A 14877-nucleotide genomic window follows, 5' to 3' on the forward strand; every position below is an offset into this window, starting at 1 on the left:
ATGTGCGAGGTAACTTGCACCTAATTGAATCCCAAATAGTGGATACAGCTGTATCTTATGTATGTTATGTTTGTACTGAACACCTATGTATACAAATATATACTGACAAGCATATTTCCCTTATAAAAAGATAAAATAAATTAACCTATTACCACTAGAATAACAACAATAATAGCAATTACCCCCAAATCGCCCCAGGTAAAACTATTTTCTAGATTCGCCCCTGATTACTAGTGCCTACATTATCTAGAACACACTAGGAAGTGTGTCGCTTTTGCAATTGTACAGTATCTTTCAGTTTACAAGGTATAAGCACACTGTGATCCGAGATAGTGACACTTTATTTTATTGTACAAGTATTAACATATTACTTACCAATTGACCTTAAACATACCACTACAGTACATGGGCACCTCCTAAAATTGTGGCCTTTACTTGTCTGCTGAGAAGGGCAATAACTAATACAAAGCACTCCAAAAAGAGCAGGTTTTGTGCTCTCCTTATACATTTACAATTTTTATTCATAGTAAGGATGTGCATACCTGTCATGTTGCTGGTCTCTCTTAAGCTACCTTCTGCTCCTCCAACACTTTGACCAGGACCAGGGAACTCATCCCATGGCCTTCGCTCATGGAATACCACAGTACGCATATCTGTAACCTGGAAGGAATAATATGTAACACAATGTTCATTGCAACTTTTTACATAAGGGACCAGTGATGAAACAATGGTTCCATAGGCTCCTCTTATCCGTTACTATGGAGTACAAAGTAATTTATCTTAATGCCACGTAGTAGAACAGCATTATAATGTATGTGAACAGGGACCTGTCATTCCCTGCAGTTTGCAAATGTAGAAATGCTTAAAGAGCAAGTCAATCCTCAATTTGAAATTAATATATTTCAAAGGCTGTGTGTTACAGAGCCAAATAAGTTGGGGTTTTTATCAGTGAAGTGGCCCACACCCTAATGCTTGCTCCCTTGGTGCCAGGTGGGGTTGTGTACCGAACCCAAAGTCCCTCCCAAAGCTATTGTTGCCTAAAAATCTATATATTACAACCATCTTTCTAAGTAACCAAGGCATCACTACCACAGCTCATGTTCTGGAGACATGCAGCTGCACTGCCAAGCTGAAATGTCTGTTGTTTGTTAGTTTGATGGCTAAACTTGGGCTTTGATTTCAGCTGTGTCCTAACAGTTCACACCAAGTAAACTCTCAATATCAGGACCCAAAAAAAAGTAGAGAAAGGAAATCCCGAAAATCGAATCTACCCTTTTTTTTTTTTTTACATATTGTGCCACACTGTACAGCAACAGGAGGCTAGATAAGGGATACAAAACAGACAGTCCAGGGTCCACTTCCTTTCCTCCTCCTTATAATAATTCATGTCCTTAAAAAACAATCAAGCTGGACATCACTTAGCTACATTATTTATATAGTAGTTAGGATAGGCCTCTAGCGAGCATTTTTTTTACATGAAAAAGTGTTAAGACTGCTTCCGTAGTGGCCCAGAAAAAATAAACTCTCATAAAGTTATGTCTTACTTGTTGAAACATAGAGGCAGGCCCGGCGCTCCCATTAGGCAAGGTTAGGCACTTGCCTAGGGCGCCGGGCTCTGGAGGGCGCCACAGAATGGTAAATTACTTTAAAACTGTGCGGCGACCGCTGACCATACCTGTCACGGCCGCCGCACAGCATTCAGATGCACGGGGAGGGGGGAAGAGGCTATTGCTCACCACCGCCGCCTCTCTGCTCCGTCTCCTCCCCTCCACTCACTTGAGTGGAGGGGAGGAGACAGAGCAGAGAGGCGGCGGTGGTGAGACAAGGTAAGGAAAGACGGGGTGAGGGGGGGGCCGCGCCGATTTTTGCAGGGGAGGGGGGGAGGCGCCGATTTTGTAAAAATGCCTAGGGCGCCATGGACCCTAGCACCGGCCCTGCATAGAGGTCATATATTCTGTTGCAATTTAAAATGTAAAGTTTTTAAGATGCCTTAAAGTTGCTCTCCTAGGTTGGGTGAAAAAAAAATCACCCTACCCAGTGTGCCATTACCTGGGTGAAGCTGTGCAACTTTGCAATGCTGGGGTAGAGCATTAAAAGCATCAGAGATACTGAGATTGCAGCTTCCGATTGGTCTTACTCACTCACCCACCCCTTCCCCTGCAGCGATTTTAAAGTGGCAAACTTGTATGTTCACCGACCTAATTGGTAGTGCAGCTTTAATAATTAGTATTCTGACTTCATATCTGAAATATTTTTGTTTTTATCTTAGGTGGCCCAAGGGCATTTCTGTAAGTTTCTCTGCCAGAGATTTCTACTATCTCCACCATTTTTTCAAAAAAACATTTTTAGTATTCGATAACTTTTGTAGTGTAACTTTTTACCTTTCTAACTCTGGCAACTAATCTGTAAGCAATGGGATTTAGCAGAAAATCACTATGGTGAACATAAAAGTGCTCACCTTACCATAAGCAAACCGATGGGGGAAGGGGGGGGGGGGGGGTAGTGCACACAGCATTGCCCATGTATATTATGGGGAGGGATAGGAAGAGTTGGAGAGCAGCCAAGCACTGTCTAAAATTATAGCCACGCCCCCATGCATGCTAGTCACGCCCACTGGCGGCGTGGTGTGGAAATCCCCCTCTACAAATTCTGCGTTTGCCTCTGCTTACAGGAGTTAAGTACAAATACAACATGTTTTCAAAGACAAAAGAAAAAATATAGGGTGGAGATCCCCTTTAATCCTCAGAATCAGTTTGCCTCCAAACCCAATCACCTGAAATGTTACTCCATCAGGAAAGCGTGTCTGCAATTCAGAAGGGAAATATCCATCCATGATGTCCCTAAGGCATTGCTGCAACACAAAAACAAACAGCCCTAATTATGCTTATTCCCTCTTTTTAGACTCCCTTCATCTCCACTCACTTTGCTTACCTGTGTTGATGCCTCTTGGTAGGACCGAAATGGCCCCTGAAACATGATGATCCCATTATTATAGAATGTGAGTGGGACAGGTTCGGGAGGTCTCAGACGTGCTGTCCTTTCTTTATACTCTATATGTGATTCACCTTCTCCTCCAAGCACATTCAAGTCCCGCAAGTTCTCCAAGATCAAGTCAAAGTCTAGGTGGAAAGATTGGCCTATAGACATAGAACAAAAACCATGTATCTATTGTTTTAGTATTTATCTTTAAAATTATTTTATTATATATATTATGTTCTATTGTTTTGTTTTATTGGTCCGGAACTTACAGAGGGCTGTATTATTCTAATCACCTGAACTGCTGCTGTGGGTCTCCTGCTTTGAAGCATCAGATGAATTTTCGTCTCCAACCCAGAGAAGTCCATAGTCAGAGAGAAAATGCTAAGAATGTGAGAGTACAGGCGGTAAGATAATGAATTCTAGATTTTGCACACAGAATGAGTTGCTGTCAAGTAATGTTAACAATTCAATACGCAACGTAAGATATTAGTCAGTACTCTACACATAAAAAGCGCTTTGTTCAAGACTAATTTCACTTAATATATATACTACATGCACAGAGCCATGCTGCTTGTGTACACTGCCTAGAGGAGGTTAAGGTAGTATCCAAACACTTACCTCCATGTCAGATACCCTTTTCTGTAGTTCCTGACATCTTTTTTCTAGTTCCTGAACATGTTTATCCTCTACTGAATGATCTGTAAAGTGGAGGAAGTGGAGGCTTGTCGGTGATTTCATATGTTGCTTTGAGTTAACACATATTATCAAACCGTTATATCACCTGTCTTCTGCCATTGCAATTTCTTGATCTTTTGCTCTAAGGTGGCAATCTCTTGATCCTAAAATAATAACTAGATGAGATTTGCATAGCATACACTACATTGCAAATGTTATATTCCTAATGACATCTGTATAATCTTTAGTTTGATAACATTAAATGCAATAAAACTTCAAATAATTTTTTTTACTCTTGGATATTTGTTTGAATAATCAGACTTACACACTCATGTGTTGTAGTGATCTCAGCTGTGTTTTCTGTTGCCAAATATACATGTACCCTACATTTTTGATGTACCATGTTATTTCACTGCCACTCAGTGTTGCGACCAAGTGTGTTTTAGACATGTTGTTCCAATGTACAAAAAGACAAAACCTCATCCTGAAAACCTCCATTTCCAACCTTCTGGATAAAAATCCAATACATGCTTTCAAGAGCTGTTGTTTGGTGGACATTTATTACGTGACAAAGTACACATTTGTGCACCAAGAGCTGAGAAGTACTTTGCACACACACACATATATGATTATGAACAAATAATGTATATAGGAGAACATAAAGGAAATTGTTCAATGAAAACTAACTAAATATATGTTAGCCATTTATAAAATGTTGAGATAATTGTGACAGGATGGACCGCCTATGCCACCCTGTCTGTTGTTGTGAGAAACCGGCTGGGCTTACTTTGCCACCGTTCCCTTTCGTTATTTCGAATACGCCCCTCCTGCCGCAGTGGGAGGGGCCTGCTGCCACCACTGAGCTCCTTCTATGCACTCAGAATCACATTCCTTCTGGGTCACTGATGCTGCTAGCGTGTCTCCTTGCTGGTGTACCTGGCTGGTAACTCCGGACCTCTTACTATGGATCCGGGTTGCTGTGAATGGATCCCCCCTGGCCTATCACACTAACCAGGGCTGCTGGGTAGCGCAGAGCTTGGGCACTGGAATAGCTTGGGTCCAAACCGCAGAGACAGCCGGAGAACGGATTAGATTTTAGGGTCTAATCTGTAGATCACAGGAAAACAGCAATATTGAAGAGGATTCCAAGCAGGTCTTTGAAGCAAGATGTTTATTGCTCACACATACTGGTGGAAGGTCCCAGTATGATCAGGTCAGATGACAATTCAGAAGAACAACTATATGCTCACAGAGCACCTCTTTTATACAGTTCAGAAATAGTCTATTTTTACAAACAGGATATACTCTATTTAAACTGAAATTTACATGCCTTTCAAGGCTAACAAAATTTACACTTATCTATGAAATTCACTCTGCCAAAGGCCACAGTAACGACCCCCTGATGAGGTCTTTGGTCAGAGCAGGCATGACACTTCATCACAAAACTTCGTTAGCACTTTCTGCTATCAGACTTCCTTGCACATGTCCTAATTGCAGGTTTCCACAAGCAACTTTACAAATCCTAAACAAAGACACTTCCATACTAAATACATCCCAATACACACAAGACCTCCATCCACAAAGGCCTATTGTATCGGATATATGCATCAGAAATAAGGCATATCCTTTAGTAAGGTTAAACAGAGACAAATTTTTCTCCCCTGGTCTCAGAGATAGCGACTTCCTATCTTACACTAAAGAATAAGTGCATATGCAATTACATAAATATGCGTCCTGCGCTATTTCCTTTAAATACATTTTTACCAAAAGTTATTTAATAGTGATTCAGTCACAATAATATTCTCATCATTTACCCAATTATGATAAAAAGGAATACAACAAAGTTATTCCATTTAACATGACTAGGATTCAGATTTGAGGATATTACATTGTATTCCTTTGTGCAGTTTTCTTTGGGGTTTGCTTTATATTATTAACTCAGCCTATGAAATGACTTGTTTACATTGTGTTCCCTCTATGAACATGATCATCCTTTAATTGTAAGGTGCACAGAACCCTGCAGTGCTTGACAGTGGGTACAATAAATCATACAGACAGAAGTACATAGGAAGCTGACAAAGAAAATGTAGACACGAGAGAGAGTAGAGAGAGTCCTGGTTGCTGTTCTACTATAGTGGTCATGTGACTGTCCTGTGCGATAAGGCCCGGAGGTTTTCACTCAAGTCCACAAGGCGACAGCTTAATTTTCCGCCCCGTCACTTCACCATACTGATCACATTGAGGGGCTTTTGAATTGGTTCATATTATTATTATCAATGATTTTTAAGGTGCCACACTGCCAGACACTGGGGAAAACAGGACATATAAAACAGGGGCCTACAAGGTAGACACAATAAATACAGACATAAATAAAAAAAGAGTAGAGAAGTTCATACTCAGAGAGCTTAATTTCTAATTTAAAGAGGGCACAATTAAAACAAGTGGAGCATTTGTGCCTCAAAGTGGAGATTGGGACAGTTGTGAAGGTGCATTCATGTGGATAGTATAGGTGCGAGCAGAGTAAGCTCTAATAAAGAAATGGGATTTCCCAGAGCATTTAAAGATTTGCAGTTAAAAAAGTCTGTGAACGGACGAAACTCGTCGGAGAGTATACACATCTTCTGCATACCCATTGCTGGATATTGCTGTATAACCATCACCTATATGTAAGTGTGGTTATTTTTCGTTCAAATAAACCATTTAGCAGCACTCCACCATGTAGCTTTTTATTTCTCCGAGCTTCATCTTCCTCGCATGCGCGGTACATAGCGCTCAACAGTGGGGAGATCTCACAGCGCCGACTAAAACGCAGCCCGATCAAAACACCATCGCCCGTCTGATCCAAACCACCTCACTTGGATACGTCCACCTGCAGACCAGCTACACCGAACGCAGCGTCTACAAACATCATTCGGGACCTCATATAAGATCCAAGGCACCCGTCTTGATGGTAGTTGGAAGCGCACTCACTACCATCTGAAGGTAATTGCATTCAAATATCGCACCTGAAAGACATATATTCAGCACCTCTCTGAACACAGTTCCTATTGTGCATCCAAGGTTACTACATTAGAGACACTGCAGACTGCTGTACTGCGGACTTCTGTCTGCCTATCGGCACGTTACCAATACCATCATAACAAACTTTATTTGCTCAGTAATAGCACATATTACTGTCCTACATTGTATAATACTGTATTACTGTTCATTATCGTATAATACTGTCACTACTGCATAACCCTCTGTATTATTTATTTTTTGCTCACTCATACTTACCCACCTATCACATTTACCCCCAGTTTACACTGGTTACTACTCATTAATGTACTTGAGCGCAAGGTGACATCCCCCTCTTTCCATAGCAATTTTAGGAGTGTGGTTAGCTCCCTCTCACCCAGCAGCTCGTACATCTTAGTTGCCTTAGTGCAGGGGTCAGGGAACTTTTTTACTTTTTACCCCAAAATATATTTACATACGCCGACACTACCCCCTTGATTTGAAAGGAAGGAAATCATATATTAATAATTATTGGAATTCAAAATTTTATTGAATCTATTCAAAATTTCTTTCAAAGCTTCAACTTCAAAACTTCAGGTTTTGGAGAAATGATGTTGCTTCATTTCTGATACGAGAGCATCAATAATGGGGCATTTTGATGTCAGAGCAATTTGGATACAGTTTTCAGTGTCCAATTGATTTCTCTGCTTTGTTTTTAAGTTCGTTAAAGTGGAAAATCCTTGTTGCGGGTTGTTGCAAAAAGCAGCAACTTTTTGACTGCCCCCTCATGTGCAATTTTGATGCCTTTGCAGCTGTTGACATCCAAAAATATGATAGATCTGCTTTGTTTTCAAATGCAATACGTGCTTCATTATTACATCGAAGCTCAAGAAGTGCCTCTGACAACCCTTGAGGCTCTTCTGGTACAACAGCAACTTCACATTTAAAGGGGTCTACAATCCAACTGACAGCAAGTGAATCGGCAGCATTACCCCCAGGAATTTCATTTTTACCCCATTTGGGGTAATTTACCCCTGTTCCCTGACCACTGCCTTAGTGCATCCACCTTCTCTCCACCTCTAGTTATATTTACTAAACTGCGGGTTTGACAAAGTGGAGATATTGCCCATACCAACCAGATTCTAGCTATCATTTTGAAACATGCACTAAATAAATGAAAGCTAGAATCTGATTGGTTGCTATAGGCAATGAACTCTACAGTGGCAAGTCATGACCCAGTGGAAGCAGTTCTTGCCAGTGATAAGAAGAAGGCCATTGTCATGCCTGGGCATAAGACCAAAAAAATCCACCTCTTATGTGTAGAATTATTTTTACCCAAATCCTGTCAACAGTTGTCGAGCCATTTGTACCGTCTGTAAAGCCACAATCAGTAGAGGTAGCTACCTTAATCATCTAGGAACCTCTCGCATTTTAAGCCATTTGAAGAGTTTTCATGGGAAGCTTTTGGGAAAATCAGAAACTTATGCTAAAAAAAAAAAATAACAACAAGCAGTCCAGCATCAGCTAACTCCCATCTCTCAGCTAGATATCAGCACCTGCAATCTACATCGCCAACACCTTCATCATCAATATTCTCACTAGTGATCGGAATTAGTCCTGCATCCAAGTTGCTAAGGCTAAATGAATCCTCCCCTATCCAGGATTCCTCAGAAGGATCCTTGAGCGTTAGGCCCAGTGCTGCTGCTGCTGCTGCTGGGAGTGGATCTGCATCCCAGAAGTAGACCAAGAAGAAGACTACTAGTAGTTTACAACAATTGAGTGTTAAACAATCCTTTGCAAGAGGAAGCAAGTATGACAGCTGTCACCATGTCGCACAGTGGATCACAGGCGCCATGACGACTAGTATTAGATCTGCATCCAATATCCACCATTAATGCAGCAGGTTTTAGACAGTTAATTGAGGTCCTGTGTCCTGGTTACCAAATTCCATCACAACACCATTTTACTAGACAAGCCATTCCTGACGTGTACCAGGAGGTTACAAAAAAAGAAAATGATTGGGCTACAAAATGCAATTCTACCCACTGTACTCTTAACCACAGATATGTGGAGAAGCGTAACTGGGCAAACTAAAGAGCATCTAACAAACAACTCCAGGGGGTAAATGTATTATGATCCGATTTTTTCAACTCGCCGGAAAACTTGCCTTTACAAGCCATCGCCGCTTTAAATTTTAGCTGCAAAGTCACCGATTTCCGGCAAGTTGAAGAAATCGGATCATAATACATTTACCCCCAGATCTTTCAGAGGCAGACGGTGTATCACCTGTTTTACCAAGTGGCATACCAATGACAACCTGTTTGAAAAACTAACGCATGTCATTGCAACATGGCTTATCCTGCTTGGACTCTCCAGACTATATCCGAGTTCTGCTAACGACACCAATATTGTGTTAGAGCATTACAGAGGGGGGAATTCCATTACATTCCCTGTTTTACTCAAACAATCAGCTTGTTTGAGCTATGGCACAGTACAATGTCACTGGAGACTTTTAAGAACATTGCCACCCCTCCGCTTTCATTAATGATGCTACCCAACTACACTGGAGATTGCCAAGAACTCTGCTACCCCTTCTGTATCTCTCTGTGAAATGGCGCCGGAGAGCGGTACTTATAGAAACCAAAACTCCTGAGATCAAACGATGCAACAATTACGTTTTGCCTCATTTTAAGTTCCGAGGGCACGAAAGTACTGAGCCGGCTCGGCTTGGTACTTGGATCTCCGGTGTTCAGGTGAGCTCGGGAAACCGAACCCGTGCATCTTTAATAGCAATTTGCTGATTGCTAAGAAGCACTGATCAACAGACCTTAGCTAGTAGTTGTTCTTCAAGTCCAATGTAAGTGATGTCATTGAATATGGCTTTCTTATTATTGTTTGGAGTTAAGACTCCCTTACATGGGTGATATGAATAGTAATTTATGTATTATTCAAGCTACATTCATTACACTTATATAAGTTTGCTGGATTGTCCAACATTAATGTATTTTGAAGAATACGAGAATAAAGCCTTATAATTATGTTTCAGAGCAGACTTTTCCTTTTCCACCTTTATGTCATTTATGCTAAACTATATTCTTGGTTTATCTCATGTGGCTTGGAATTTTGCCTACTGAAAGTAATTTGTAATGCCACAACAGAGCAAGTATTAAGAGCAAGGACATTTGCATGGGAAGTCAGGCCTCCACCCCTTGCTGCTTATTTAAATGACATGTGCACAGAAACAAAATCTCAGATTTGCGATGTGTCTTACACACAACGGCAAACAGATTATAACATAAACATAGAAAAATCACTGAATATGACGGACGTGATGACCTTTAGTGAGAAGCGCCGGATTGCAAAGTTTTTTTTTTTCCTTTTCTTCCTGGCCACGGCACCCCTTTGACAGCGCTGCAGCACCCCTAGGAGTCGCGGTGCACACTTTGGGAACCGCTGACCTACGGTAATCTCCAACCCTATTTAGTCCTTATTTCTTTTTAAGGATATCCTTATGTCTATCCCAAGCATATTTAAATTGCTCTACTGTATTAGCCTCTACCACCTATGATGGGAGGCTATTCCACTTATCTACTACCCTTTCTGTGAAATAATTTTTCCTCACATTTCCTCTGAACCTACTTCCTTCCAGTTTCAGTGTCTTGTGTTCTAATACTTCTCTTCCTTTAAAGAATGTATCCCTCCTGTACCTTATTAAAACCCTTGATATATTCTAAATGTAGAATGCACAAATCTGCCAATCATTGGCATATTACGCTCTGTGTAAAAGACATTTTTCTGTACCAAAACCTTATACAAGAATGTAAAGCCTGGGCCAAAAGCAGCCACATGAATCACAGAAGCTGTTGCTCTACACTGTTCGGTGGTAAATAAATTTCAACTGCTCTACAAATGTAGCAATTAAGTCAAGACTTGTCTCAGGAAAGAAGTCAAGGAATGTAAAAAAGTTATGTCAGAATGTAGTCAGTGTCACAGATATCTGCACTTAAAATTAAAGTGTACCTGTCGCACAGGATTTACAAAAAAACAAAAACAAACCTATGCTAACATTGTAAAGCATTAGTAAAACGTAATAACCAGTCTACAGTTAAAACTTTTAAAGGATAATTCAACCTGGCATCATTTCATAAATGATACGCAATCCCAAAAGCTTAAAAATAGCGTATCTACACCTATATGTCGAGTCAGAGATGCAAGATGCATCCAGCTTTGCACCAGTACAAGATGTGCCAACTTTATGTCAGGTGTACATCAGATAAACTTACAGCCAATCAGGTTATAAATACAGGTAAAGTTTTTCTAACATGAAATTCAATAGTGAAAAACACAACAGCTACTAGGTTTGATTTAAAAACAAAAAAGCTCTATATTACAACATGTATAATCTTCCGTCTCACAAACGAATGAAAGTAGCAAAAAATGTAATTCCAAAATACTCCCACAAAATCATACAATACAGGTAAGAAAAAAGCACAATCAGTTTCATACGTTAATTTGCAATCACAAAATTAAAAGTGGCTAGTTAGCGCTGGTGGTGGTCATTATCATCAGTGCCTATTTCCGCAAGCTCTCAGGCACCCGCAAGTCATATGGCTACTGACAGACATATTTGCAACAGCTTTCAGGTATGCCTCGGACACAATTACACAAACATGACCTTACTGTACACAAACTGCGTTTGCTCCTTTCTTCCCTGTCCCGATGTCAGATGCGACCAAATCTGCATATGGATATAGGCGTATGCTTTTTATATGGTCATACAGGTTACAAATGTGCATACTTTACTAAAAGAAATGGGCATATGCCCAAATCAGCATGAGCCCCAGTGTGTTGTCAATGGACATTACTTTGCTTGTCTGAAAAAAAAAAAAAAAAAAGGAAGACTATCCGTAGAGCTTACAGACAAACATTACTAAACTCTCCTGGCTCTTGCTGACTACTTTTTCAAACAGCCAGTGTGTTGTCCACAGTCAATACATTGCCAGCAGAAACAAACAAGAGTCAAGAGAACAGCGGCAGGTGCTTGCAAAATATTGGGGGACCTGCCAAATCGCATGAAGCCTGGATCCAGGTAAGTAAAGTTTTGGAGTGGGGTATAACTCATACTTGCCTACACTCCTGGAATGTCCGGGATTCTCCTACACCCTGCTCACTTCCTAGTGAAGTGGGCAGGATGGGAACTACCATGACGCAATATACAATGGGATTGCTTCATTTTGGCTCTGCGTCAAAATTGTGCTTTCATGTCATTGCATCGCAGGTGTGGAGCCAAAATGACACGTTTCACCCCGCCCCCTCTTCAATCCTTATACTTTACTTTCCCTCCAGGATCTCCCAGAGGGTTAGACCAAAAAGTGGGTTAGTATGGTATAACTTCTGACATTATTTATTATTCCTTAAGAAACAGCTGAAAAATAAAATGCCCCTCACTTTCTGCTCAATATTTCTGCATTTTGTGTTAGGTATAATACAAATTAACTGTTGGTGGGGACTGTCTTTTGAGTTAATGTTATTTCACATGATCGACCAGGACACAGAATAAACTAGAACTTTACCCTCTTAGCACTTCGTATTGCTTACTGATATAAAAAGTGTTTTAGGAGCATGTTCTTAGCAGTACATGGGATGTTCACACACAGTTGTATATAGAGGAAATGACAGTATATTGCTGTAACAAGATATATGTTTAATCATACGTTGTCATGTCAAATATATAGCTATATAAGATCTGATAGACTGGTATGTAATTAATACTAGTGTGTGTGTGTCTTTGTGCTGGGATATAGATTGTAACCTACACTGGGAACTGATGTGAATGACTAAAATATTCTCTGTAAACGACTCTATAATATGTAGATGCTATGTAAATATCTGTTAATACATAATAAATAAAAGTGACAGGTGTGCTTCAATATATAGGCAAATTACCCCCTGCAGGATTGAGGGCAAGAGGAAATAGTTGCAGGAAACTAATGTTTTCAAGGTTCTGTATATAAAGATAACTACCGGTATTTGGTTTCTGTCAAAATGAACGTGTGTGTGGTGGATATAGATTGCAAGCTCCACTTGGGACTGATGTAAATGATTAGAATATTCTCTATAAAACACTCTGTAATATGGTGCTATATAAATAACTGTTAGTAAACAAATAATAAAAATTAAACGTAACAGGTGTGCTTCAATATGACAGGCAAATTACTGCTTGCATGATTGAGGGCAAGAGGAAATCACTTGTTGCAGGAAGCAGGTGTCTTCAGGTTCCGTATATAAAGACAATGCCAAAAGCAGATTTAAAAAAAAAAAAAGGTCCTCACTGCTGACCTTCAACTGAATTTCCCGCGTTTGAAATCGTACTCTTGTCTCCAATTCACTCACTCGTTTCACTGTGGTGCTTAACAGATCAAAATCACTTGGGACAGAACCTATAACAAAGTAACAAAAACTCATAAACAATTGAAATATAACCCAAACATTTAATTAAATAAGTTTTATCACTATTCCCTTGAAGTGGATTCCAAGACATTCACCCTGTTCTTTTCCAAATGAAGGGTTTTCATTCTTTTGGAAGAACATGTTGTTGGATGGAAGGGTTGCCACTGAGGAAAAAATAAAAGATATTTTGTAGCCAGAGAGTTCTCATCATCATTTATTTATTAAGCACCAGCAAATTCTGTAGCGCTTTACAATTGGGAACAAAAAAGTAAAAAAAAAACAATACTGGGTAATACAGTCAGTCATTAAGAACAATTTCAGAAGCAACCATAAAAATATTACCCCTCTGCACTTCGGAAATTTCATTGTTAAAAAAATGTGCCATACTGCAAGCCAATATCTTGCATGCAACATGAAAAGTTCATATATTAATGTAATGTGGTATATGTCAGATTGCTTCCCAAGACCTGCACAATTTTATTTAAAACGCATATACACTTAGCACTGCTGAATACACTTTAATATACATTATTTGCATTTTTAAAATGCAAAAAATATATATATTTCACAACTCAAAAAGCGTTATTGCAAAGAGGGTGCATCGTAATATAAATTACATTATAAAATATAAGAAGTGAAAAATGAAGCTGACAAAATGATATTCTGAATAACTTTGGAAAAAATTGCTATCGACGTTTCTCATTTTGAGCCAGGTTACTCACCTAGGTAACCAGCGAAGTCTTTAAACGGTGCGGCTCGTCTCCTATGAGTAAACAAACAATACCGAATTATACACAGGGAGAAATAGCGTTCGTAACGAGAGATTAATTGGCCTGTACTGGCTAATGTGGGGTATATTCAGAGAAGCCAGGGTTACCCAATCTTGGCTGGTTCATACGGTGACATCTGATTTCCCTGGGTTATCTGATCTATTAACGGTTCGCGCATCGGCTCACTCCGGGCCATCTCGATTCCAGTTCCCTCCCCATGTTGTATGGGCACCCCTTGGTAATAGCGTTGTCCATGGAGTATACTAGTTCTCCGTGGTCTCCCTAACGTAACTAAAGGACTACTCATTGTGTACTCACTGTGCTGCCATATTGTTTGATGCCGGTAACCTAGCGACCAGTACTTCCGGGCATAGACATGTGCACATGACACGTAATATCGGTGAAAATAATTAACACATTGGTTGTAATTTCAGTGCATCGGTATTGTGTTATTGCTTTTTATTTCTATTATTGCATCATACCATAGCGGCCCTAGTTTGCCGGGGACAATTGTAGGTTTTCAATCTTGCGCAACTACACAATTCCCTTCTGAGATGCAGTTCCCAACATTTATTCTCATTTTCTGAACCTTATAACTTCGTATTCATCCAAGACGAGTGCTTAAAATGTAATCGCGATTGTCCCGACGTGTGCCAGAACAATGTCACGTATCACATGCTTAACTGCTCCGCCTAGCCGCCTGTGCCTAAGAATTGTTTTTACGGTGCGGGTGGCGATGTGCCACCTTCCGAGGACGGGTTCTGCGCATGCGCTATAGAGTGGTAACGCACAGGTATTCAATTGTTCGTCCGGACCGCCGAAAAACTCACGCTCTAAAACTATTACCGTTAATACGGTAATTACTCGCTGAATTTCAGCTCGCAGCAAATTCAGAGGGGGGTATTCAATTGTTGCTCCGGCGCGGCCGGAACGAGCGCGTTAAAAATATTACAGTAAAATTACCATATTAACGGTATTTACGCGCATATTACCGTATTAACGATGA

General features: G+C 40.2%; 1 protein-coding gene across 4 annotated transcripts in view; it reads right to left on the reverse strand.

The window, feature by feature from the left end:
• UBXN11 (UBX domain protein 11) overlaps nt 1–14631 on the reverse strand; it is a 22997-nt gene extending 8366 nt beyond the window's left edge. The window contains exons 1-10 of one of the 4 annotated variants that reach the window (XM_075195771.1): nt 14354–14631; nt 13824–13864; nt 13197–13265; nt 12991–13091; nt 3761–3818; nt 3598–3677; nt 3273–3360; nt 2932–3137; nt 2774–2851; nt 543–660 (exon numbers count right to left, since the gene is read on the reverse strand). In XM_075195771.1, the coding sequence (XP_075051872.1) occupies nt 543–660; nt 2774–2851; nt 2932–3137; nt 3273–3360; nt 3598–3677; nt 3761–3818; nt 12991–13091; nt 13197–13242 (775 nt within the window). In that variant the 5' untranslated portion in view covers nt 13243–13265; nt 13824–13864; nt 14354–14631. The other 3 variants (XM_075195769.1, XM_075195770.1, XM_075195772.1) reach the window with 3 other exon arrangements.
• Nucleotides 14632–14877: the final 246 nt, after the last annotated feature.

The sequence above is a fragment of the Mixophyes fleayi genome, chromosome 2 (assembly GCF_038048845.1).
Source record: "Mixophyes fleayi isolate aMixFle1 chromosome 2, aMixFle1.hap1, whole genome shotgun sequence".
NCBI lineage: Eukaryota > Metazoa > Chordata > Amphibia > Anura > Limnodynastidae > Mixophyes > Mixophyes fleayi.